This window comes from Castor canadensis, chromosome 8 (assembly GCF_047511655.1).
Source record: "Castor canadensis chromosome 8, mCasCan1.hap1v2, whole genome shotgun sequence".
NCBI lineage: Eukaryota > Metazoa > Chordata > Mammalia > Rodentia > Castoridae > Castor > Castor canadensis.
In genome coordinates this window covers 73587424-73598284 of record NC_133393.1, presented here as the reverse complement: position 1 = coordinate 73598284, position 10861 = coordinate 73587424, and the positions used below count along the sequence as shown (strand labels likewise).

The following is a 10861-nucleotide window of genomic DNA, read 5'->3' as shown; positions in this document are numbered from 1 at the left end:
TCTGCTGTTTGAGCCATACCTCCAAGTACATTCTGCTGTGGTTATTTTGGAGACTGGGTTTCACAAACTATTTGCCTGGGCTGGCCTTGAATTGTGGTACTCCAGATCTCAGAGTCCAAAGAAGCTAGGATTAAAGATGTGAACCACTGGCACCTGGCTTCTTGCAATTTTTTGAACACAGCAAAATTCCCCACACCTGAATGCAATCTGAAAATGTCTACTGTGATAGCTTAATTAGCATTTCAACTTTAAGAAGCCTTTCCAAAACATGTCCTTTAGTGAGGGTTAAGAAACCAAAAAGAAATGGAACCATGAAGATTTCAAATGTAATTCTTCAAAAAATAAATGTTTATTTCAAGTATGAAAAGTAATGTCAAGGCATTGTCCAAAAATTGTGCTAAACAAGTATGAAACAAGACTTATGAAAAAAAACCCTACAGTTAGGTATAAAATACTTAATGTACTTTTATATTCACAGTGGGCATTCTGAAAAATAAGTTTTGCTAATGTAGCTTAGAAATAAAAATATATTTACAGTACTAATTAAATAAACAAGTCCTCAACTTATGAACAGTCAGTCATCTCTCAACAGCATTGTTGAGACTTGTGTAACATTCTTCTTAAAGTCATAGTAAAGTGGTTCAATGCAGATCAAACACCTTATGCCTTATGGATTCCTTGACAAATACCATCTGTTCCTTGTATCTGCTGACAGTTCTCAATCCACTTTAAGTAAGCAGTCAATCAAATACGTGACGTCTGTCTTTGAGAAATCATTGCCAGGGCAATCCCAAGTTATTTCCAGCAAAAGATTCTGAGCAGAAAATGTCAGTGACTTCTGGGTGGCAACTGCAAAACAGTGTCTGCGATTATTTTACAGGGCTGCTCCCGAGGCTTCTGCTTCTCTTCTCCAGATACATCTGTTTATAGGTCTGAAACATGGCTTTTGAGTCCTTCACCGGGTTTTGTAGTGTGTCAAATCCATCCGCACTGAAACTTCTCATGGAGAGTCTTTTAGCATTATCTAAGAGAACAGAAATGTTAATAAGTGTGATGAATAAGCAATCAAAACTGAGAGGGAAAATATGCTTTCACCTGTGGTATAAAAAAAATTAGGGAATGAGCTGGGTACTGGTGGCTCATGCCTATAATCCTACCTACTTGAGGGAGAGATCAGGATGATCAAGGTTCAAGGCCAGGCCTAGGCAAATTCATGAAACCCAATCTCAAAAATACCCAACACACAAAAAAGGGCTGGTGGAGTGGCTTGAGTGGTAGAGCACCTGCCTAGCAAGGGTGAGGCCCTGAGTTCAAACGCTAGTACCTCCCCTCCCCTGCCCAACTCCCCTGCCCTGCCCCCAAAAAAACATAAGGGAAGAAGGCAAGCAAAGTGTTTGACAACCCAGGGCTCTTTACTTACTGACTCAAAGCATACACACATGACATCTTGTCTCTTCTAAGGGATGTTTTCCACTGTCAGCCCCATCCTCACTGCCCAGTCAGGGCTGGTCTCCTTTACCTTTACTCTTGCTCAATAAAATCTCTACTTCTTTGCACACTTCATAACGTTCTGAACGGCTATTAAAGGACCAATATAAAGTATACAACTATGAGCCAGTTCCAAAGAGTGAGTGAAGATGGTTGCTTTGAATATTCTGGTGTTGCCATGCATTAAATGTCCTCAGACATGTCTCTATTTTCCTATTTCTGTAGATCATTAAGTGTTGCACTGGCCTCTCTGGATAGGCTAGTTTTTACTATTTCTGGGCACTTGCAGATACCCACCCTAATCTCAGGGGCCTCCTACTCTGCATAATATCTGTACATTTCATTCCTGCTTTAGCCATTCCCTCTTACAGATTCTCGCTTTGGCTCTTTCTGCCTGGGTAGGCCCTGTGTTCCATCTTCCTCAAAGTCCTCTATTTCCTTGTCTGCTTTATTTCAAACCAAGGCTGTCCAACGTCTCTAAACTGCTTTACATGGGATCTGTCACTTGCTCTTCCTCCAATTACCCTAACTGATGCTTTCAGAACTTGCTCCATCGACCCTCCAACCTTTGCCATGATGTTTAGACATGAATTTGTTTATATTTTGGAGTTTGTGACCCGTTTTTGTTTCACTTACAGCTAGCTGGTTCTTGTTCAGTCTTTCATCTTAGATTTATGTTCCTTTCCCAGACATAAATTCTCCAGAGCCAATTCCATTGGTTCCTACTGGCTTAGAAGTTAAAAGGTTTTTGGTTTTGTTTTTTTGGTATCCCAGGGTCCCACACGGTATGTATGTACTCCACCACTGAACGACGCTCCAACCCCCTGCCTCGCCCCCGAATAGACCTATGATTGTAAGTGGCACCACCAAGTTTCCTTTCTTCTTCCTTAGAAATCCACCTTCACAAGTCTCATCAACAGTTATGACTTGTTCGTGTCTTCTCCTACCCTGTGTCTAGGTTTTTCATCACAATCCTTTCTCCCTCATGTCCACTGTGTACTTACTGTTCATCCTGCTTGTGCTGTCTTTACGTTGGTGGTTTAGCTCATGCTCATCTCCGAGCATCTCTGATTTATCTGTCTTTTGACACGTTAGATCTTACATATGCCTTGGACTTTCTCTTTGAGGTATGTCTCTCCTTTTTCCACTGGGACCTTGCCTGTCCCAATCTTCCCCTTTCCAGCATTCTCATTTTTGACTCATATTTCAACCCAAGAGGTATTTTTTCCTACTTTTGGATCTCACTGTTCCTTTCGTTTCCCTTATTTAGGCTACTTTCCTGCTGTGATTAAGACTGTATTTTCTGCAGGGTGCCAGTGGCTCTACTACTCAGAAGGCAGAGATCAAGAGGATTGCAGTTTGAAGCCAGCCTGGGCAAATAGTTCCACAAGACCCTATCTCAAAAAACCCATCACAAAAATGGACTGGTGGAGTGGCTCAAGGTGTATGCCCTGAGTGCAAGCCCCAGTACTGGGGGAAAAAAAAAAAAAAAAAAAAAAAAAAAGATTGTTTTTCTTTTTTGATTCAACTAATTTTATTTTTCTACATGTATGTTTCAATGTGTATGTGACTCAGTTTACTGGTAGAGCACATGCTTATTATGTGTATTGGAAACTCTATTCTTATCTTTGTCAAACATCCTCATTTAAATTTTATTTTTTTTTTGTCCTTGTGGTACTGAGCTTTGAACTCAGCTGCGCACTTGCTAGCCAGGTGCTAAACCACTTGAGCCAAGCCTCTGGCTCCTTGCTTCTCTTTATTGTTGCGCTTGGTGACAATCTGTGTTTCCCCGTTTTTGAGCCTCCAAACCCAACTTCTCAATTAACCAAAACTATGTATGCTAAGCATAACTCCTGAACTCTACTTCTGGTTCTCAATGTAGAACCTAAAACAAAACACATCATTTCACTAATTAAATCAGATACAGACAGACCTGGTTTTCCTAGTTGGTTCAAGCCCAAATCCCTCTCCAATATAAGTAAACAACCAAATAAATCAGCTAGGAGGATCAGTCTCTCATGATTCAAATTATTTCAAATTATGGATTCAATAGCATACTCAATGGATTTCGAAGAGCGGGGGACCAGACTCAACTGCCTAATTCAGTTATTAGCAATGTTACAAGTCAAAATGATGTAGCCATTCATCTACAAAGTGGAAATATCCTTGCCCACCTAGCTTTGGGGATTAATTAACCTACAAATGGAGGAGTTGGCAAACTATGACCTGAAGCCAAATCCAACCTGCCACCCATTTTGGTAAGGAGTTTAATTAGAACTCCTGTCACACTTATTCAATGTTAGAACAGCCAGGTCAGCAACCTGGAAAACCTCAAGTATTTACTTTGCAGGAAAAACAGGCAAGCCCCATGGTGGACTCAATATGATGGCTATTGTTTTCTTGTTTAAAGCCAAGTTTCCTGCTTCCCATCCCTTGGCATATCAAGAGAATGCCTCCCACCACTTATAAACACAAACACTGTGTTTGAGGCATTCACTGAGATGAATGAAAAAGAATAGGGGAAAAATCATACTTTACAGTAGTGTCATAATCATATCCTACTTACAGATGACAAGCTGGAAAATTAAAAAGAAAAAAAAATAGGGCTAGAGATGTGGATCGAGTGGTAGGCCCTGAGTTCAAACCCCAGTACCACCATCACTACCACCAAAAATAAATGAATGAATAAACAAATAAAACAGATGGTTTTACCTATTTCCTGGCTAGTTTCCTCCATTGTTTTTCTTGTAGTTATGCATTTTAACCAGTCTTCTTTTGTAGTTTTCATTCCTGAAACTGTTTAAATATTCATTTTCAGATCTCTAGATTTTGCTAGTCATCTTTTAGTATTATGATGAAGAAAAGTCACATTAAGTCTAGAAAATATTTTGGAAGGCATTTAAGATATATGACATCTACACAGAGCACACCATTAAAAAAAAGGGCCTGGAAATGTTATTTCTCCTGTGTGAAGTGCCTGAATACCTCACAATTAAAAAATGAAGTGTTTTAAAGTTCACCTTCACATTATGTTAATTATGTTCCCTCACTTGGGCTGAAACACTAACCCATCTCATGACATTTAAGGGCACGAGATATTGTCACTCCCATAGCCCCCACCCAATTCTGATGCTCCAGTTACACCCAAGGACTTAGATTCTAAGGGCCCAAATGCAAAGACCTATGGAGATCACTCATATTTAACAAACTAAGTATTGTATTCTGTATTGTCATATACTCCTATCACCTTCCATGAAAACGTGCCCTGCTTATGTTATAGCATTATGTGCCTCAATAGAAACCTAAGATGCACGGTTGTCCTTCTGACTTTAGAGATACAATTTACTATGAACAACACTCCTTCCATGGACCTCTCATTTCACGAATAGGCGAGATGTTACCATATCAACTTTGGTGATGACACTGTCATCAACTTCCAAAGATGGCAATAAACTGACCCATTCCCATATCAACAAAAGGATTTCACACTAACCATCACATACCTCCCAATATTTGGAGTATTTCAAATTTACAAGACTCTTAACAAATGTGTATTTGACACTTCTCTAACCAAAAGAAATGTTATTCACAATATAGCCTTCTTGGTATTAAAAGTACTTGTATTTGGCAAATCTTACAATTTTATATAGCTTGCCATTACTAGTAATTTGTAATAAGGGGACAATAAATATAAAATGAGTATTGCCCAAAGAAAACACTGACTTACTGAGTTGACTGTGTAACAGATTCATGTGCTCCCAGTCACCCACACAGCATGAGGTGCTAGCCTACTTATTAACCACAACTTCACAATGGCATGCAAACCACCAAGAAAATCATACCAGACCTTGCGCGGGAGCCTGCTCTTTCTTAGGATGCGCCTTCGGAACTTTCTGTTCAACAGCGTTTGCATTCTTTAGTAGTACATCTGGACATAATTTAAACTCTAGCATGCTAGGTTTCTCTACGCTATCTTTCACAGGAAAATAGGCCTTAGGCTTATTATCCTGACTCTTCTCTTTGTCTTTACTGAGCTTCTGGGATGCAGGGTCCAATTTGGTGAGATAAATGCTTTCCCGCTCTGTGCATTTAAATGCAACTCTGTTGAGATACAGTTTCCTTTGTTCCTTTGTGTGGGGAGGCATCTGGCTAGATTCGACTTCATTACTTACAATTTTTTTTTCTAATTTGGCTTTATCAATCCATGTCTTGTCAGGCTGCTTCCCATCAACTTTCCCTTTAACATTCCTTAAAATGTTGTGTGTCTTAGCTTCCTCAGAGTGGTAGGTTTTGAGGTTTTTATCATGGCATGTCAATGTATTTACTGGCTCTTTAGAGATCTCCACACTGCTGGGCTGACTCTCATTTGATTTCCCACAACTCACTTCTTGTGCAGGGTGTTTACTGGATCCCATATGCTCAGAGCCACCCGGTACATTTTCCATACAGATTTTCCTGGATGCTTTATTCCCCATTTCTTTCTGCTTCTGCCTTTGTAAATATTCCTGCAGTGTGAGAACTCTAGGAAACTTAGCTGAGCTACCCTTCAAGTCTGAGGACTTAATAGTTGCCTTTTCTTTTACACTGGCTCCTTCACTTGGGTTTGACAGTGCACTGCATAACTTGAGTGTGCCTCCCGCCTGTTGAGTCTGCTCTTGTTTATCATATTTCTTCTTCTTTATTTCCATATCCAGTATATTCCCTTCATCTAACTTCCTTTTCTCCAAATATTTTAGTTTGGAGCCACCTGCTCTGAATTTCAATTTTTTCTTTTCTGGTGATACTGACTGTACCAAAGTACCATTCCTCCTGCACAGATCTTTACTGGTCAGAGCTGCCTGTGCTTTCAATGGATGCAAACTTTGTGGTACGTGGTTCTTCAGCAGCTTTTCCTGAGAAGCTTGTTCGTGAAACATTGTCATTTTATTATGGGAGTTAAAAGTTACTTCATGAAATGTTAGTTTTTCTTTTCTTTTATTACTTTGCAAAAGATCTACTTTGTCACGTTTGTATGAAAATCGATCACTTAATTCTCGTCTCATCTTTAGTGAGCTGTCCTGTCTTATTTTGGATGTATCTTTACTTTTGCTATCATGTTTAGATAAAAACTGCCCAGTTAATTCCTGTTCTGTCCTTGGTGAACTGTTCTGCTTTGATTTTGATGTATGTTTTATACCGTTGCCATGTTTTTTAGAAAGACTTTTCTCAGCTGCTGGAGTTAGAAAAGTCTTGGAGTTTGGAACATTATTAAGTTGGACAATAGTGACATCTCTAGGAGAGGTCCTTTCTCCTTGTTTACAACTGTTGGTTTTCAAACGAGAACACTGATCTTTCTTTTCCTCTGAAGTTGCCTTTTTGCTGGAATTACACTGACATGGGGGTACTCCTTCATAAACCATTGAGAGCCAGCCCAGTGCACAGCAATGGATTTTGTCTTTTTCTGCCTCCAATATCACAGGATCACAACTTTCTCCTCCTCCTCCTCCAGGTGCTGGTGAATCACACTGGCTCCTTACTTCTGCAATTGGCTTTTCTTTCTGAGGTTCTGCCAATTTGTGTATGTCACTGGGCTGATCATGCTCCTCGGGAAATATTTCTTTCATTTGTTCCGAGCTTAGTATTGTAATTTGTATTTTGTCTGTGGAGTCCTCAGAGTCACAATCAGTCTTACCACATCGATCCCCTGAGGTTTGATGTGCTGTTTGCTGGCCCAGAGAGTCTTTGCATGTGTTCGCAGCTTCAATGCCATAAGGAAACTCTTTTAGAAGTTCAGACAGCTGGTCATCCAACCTATACCTGCATGTGTTATCATCATGAATCTCGTTTGTCTCGGGATCTTGTGTAGTATTATTGCTGGATGCGTCACTTTCCTGAGGGCAAATATCTTGTGGAATAACATCTGATGAGCAACACACCTCCTTAGCTGAGCTTTCTTTTTTAGTGGTATTCTTCAAATTGCTTTCCTCTACAATTTCCCTATTTCCTTTGGCATCCTCAAAAGATGAAGAGTTTGTAGGCTGCAGGGACTCTGACTGGTCAGTTATTTCAGGAGGAACATCTGTGCACTGTAAAAGCTGATCTTTTTGAAAATTAAAGTCTGTATTTTTGGTGGCATCATCTACTTGCTCTTCTTGTTGTCTACTAGTTACCTGCTGATTGGATGCAGAAGGTGCCTGTGCTTCAATCTTGTTTGAAGGTGAAGAGTTGAATATCTTTGCTATTTGGGAATTATAAGATACATCACCTTCAACAAGGGTACAAATATTTTCAATCTGTAACATACTGCCACTCACCATAGTACTGTCCATTGATTTATGCAAGGTTTGCTGACTGCTCAGAGAGGAGTGCTTGCCTTGACTGGCATTAGGTGTGTCTTCTGAATTACCGTGAGTTGGCTCATTCTGCTTCTCCTGAATTAATGGGAAAACCTCGGTTAGTGTTGTGCCACCTGCTGCTGGTTCCTTAACATCAACTTCTAAAGCAGCAGTTACTGTTATGTTTTCTGCCAACTGATTTTGTAAACTACAAATGCTATCTTCTTTAATAATTGGATATACTGTCCCAGGTAAAGTGTCAGGTGTTACTCCTTTGACAGACAATGTTTTGGCATTTGAAAGAATTAAGGGTGACACTACAGCAATCTGAAGTTCTGATCCCTTTGTAACATTTATACCTAAAGACTCACAACTCTGTGTTACCACTGACATAGCTGTTTCTTGTGATAGGTTTACCATTCTATTCTGAGAATTTCCCTCAACTGAACAAAGACTCTTAACATGAGCTTCCTCCACAGGCTTTGAAATTCCAACTGCTGTTGTGTTTGTCCTTGACTCATGCTGTTTTTCCTCTGAGGGTTTCAAAGCTTCTTCTTCTGTTGTTTTTGAAGGCTGCTTTTTCCAAAGAGAAAGACATGTTGCTAGTAGTTCCATGGAACAGTGGTTGTCACTTGAAGGAGACATTCCTTTTGGTGAGAATTCAGTAGGCTGAGCTGGTGCAATGCAAGAGGTATTAGCTGTTTTACTACAGCCTGCTGCCATCAAAAGATCTTTATTAATTTTAATTTTCCTGGCAAGTTCAGAAAACTTCTTTTTTATTTCAATTAATGATTTAATATCCCTCACTAGCTTTTCTTTTGTGACAGTTGTGTCCAGTACATGATTTGAAGTTGGATTGTATGAATCCACTTTTTTCTCTTGATTATTTTGAGCAAGAATCTGAACTCCAGTCACTGAAGTTCTATCTGGTTCATTACAAGGCTGTTTGGCATTGGCATTTACTTTCACGTTACAAAAATTTCCTATTGTGATGTCGTCTTCAGTAGTGTTTTGCCACCGCTCCTGAAAGCCTTTAGAAAAATCCTTCCGTGTTTCTGGACACTGAGGGACTTCCTCAGGCAAGTGTTTAACAATCTGAGTATTATGCAAAGGCTGGCTTCCATATCTACAGCTGTAAGGAAGAGAAGGAAGGGGTCTTTTGTTTGTTTCCACAGGAAACTGGTAGGATGATACAGCTGCAGTCTGCTTTGACTGTAAAGTCTGTGCATAAGTTGGAAGTTGACTACCTTGTAATGATGTAGATGGCATAAGGTTTTGTTTCTGCATAATAGGATCTTGTAAAAAGCTTGGTGACGAATAAGAATACTGCTTTGGAAGTGGTCTGTAATCTGGGTAAGTCAGTTCATTAGATGTATACTGTTGTTTCCAATTAACCTGCTGATCTGAGAGTGAGTGGTTAAATTTCTGATTTCCTTGAAATGTCATAGAACTTCCTACAGAATTTGCTGGAGTCATCTGTAGTTGCACAGGATAGGTATTTGATGTTACAAGATGACTCTGTAGAGCATGTATATGAGGCATATTAGTTCCAAAATCAGTCTGATGAGACATAGGTGCCTCTGTGTGAGAAGGTATAGAACTCCTCATTGATGAGTTCAACCATATATTTTGCATGACTCCCGAAGACATCTGAAAATTATGGTTTGGTTGTTGGGGTCCTGTAACATTTGTATATGTTATTCTTTCTACTGAAGTTTGTGAGGCCACAACTGTCCTGTTATGCATATTAGAAATAGGGATTTGAGGAGGAGAAATTTTATAATTTCTGATGTTCAGCAGTGGCTCTGAAATTGAATTTGAATTACTAGAATACATGCATGCTTGTTGGTTATTTCCAGGATAGCTGAAAGAACTCTGAGATGTTATGGGAGGCTGGTTTACTAGTAAATACTGCTGCAAAACAGATGACTGGCTTTTAGGATACAGTGGTGGTAATGTAGCACTCTCTGGTTTTGTATTCCAATTCATACTTGATCTGATATAGCAGCAATGTAGAAAAATCTGTTGTTCTGAACGTCAGAAATCTGCAAGAAATAAAGACCTTTTATGAAAATCCTTGTTTGGCCAAATCAAATCTATCATAATTACTGAAACTTCAGACTAGACAAGCCACATCTTTTATCTGGTTAGAGAAACAGTAATGGAAACTATAACAATACATAAGGCAAATGTCAACAGCATTTCTGGAATGTGTAAGAGTTCATTCTACACAACATAGCTATTGTTACATTTAAGGCAATTGCTGTCAGCTTTCTATTATTAAAAATAATATTGTTTTTTGTGCTGGAGATCAAGCCTCATGCATGCTAAGCATGTGCTCTACCAATGAGCTACAGTTTTAGCCTCTAGTTTTGCTTAGAGAAGCTCTTTAGTCTGAGCAATCCATGCTAGTTGTAAGGAAATTAAAAAAAAAAACAAAAAACCTCATACAGTGAAAAAGTTATTACTGTCCATCCCCAATGTCTAATTTTCCAAAGACATACTTTGTCTTCTCAGAAAGTTTCTTGTAATAAATAGTATCTCATAAATAGAACACTGCACTTTTGTAGTCACAGCTACTAGATGGCTGGGGGGAGGAGGATTGTAAGAATGAGGTCTATCTGGTCAATACAGCAAGACTCTGGTCTCAAAAATGAAACACAAAGGGCTGGTAGAGTGACGAGTGACTCAAGTGGTAGAACACCTACATAGCAAGAGTGAGGCCCTGGGTTCAAACCCAGTACCACCAAAATACAAAAACACTAAAAAAGTGAAATTCTATCAAACACATTGTCTATAATTTGCCTGTTTTTCACCTATTATTCCCAGGGTATCTTAATTTCACCACAGATGTATCTAATTCACTTTTTTTATGGGTAAAAAAGGAAATGTATTTGGTCTTTGTCCCTGCTCACTGGCATAAAGGAAAACCTCTGGAACTTCCTGATTGGTAGGAACATTTTTTTGTTACTTATACTGAGCCTCTTTTGCTCACATCTGAGTTTATGTTGTTGAGATGAGTTAGACAGTCTCAGGATGGGGATGGTTACTAGTGTGTT

At 39.3% G+C, this 10861-nt stretch overlaps 1 protein-coding gene across 7 annotated transcripts in view; it reads right to left on the bottom strand.

Moving 5' to 3' along the window:
• Window positions 1-327: 327 nt before the first annotated feature.
• The window catches only part of Resf1 (retroelement silencing factor 1), a 29714-nt gene continuing 19180 nt past the window's right edge, over window positions 328-10861 (bottom strand). For 5 of the 7 annotated variants that reach the window (XM_074083082.1, XM_074083081.1, XM_074083085.1 and 2 more), the window contains 3 exons: window positions 5336-9847; window positions 4201-4284; window positions 328-1024 (listed from right to left, as the gene is read on the bottom strand). In XM_074083082.1, coding sequence (XP_073939183.1) covers window positions 870-1024; window positions 4201-4284; window positions 5336-9791 — 4695 coding nt within the window. In that variant the 5' untranslated portion in view covers window positions 9792-9847 and the 3' untranslated portion in view covers window positions 328-869. Of the gene's footprint in view, window positions 1025-2124; window positions 4285-5335; window positions 9848-10861 lie in introns of all 7 variants that reach the window. The other 2 variants (XR_012450808.1, XM_074083086.1) reach the window with 2 other exon arrangements.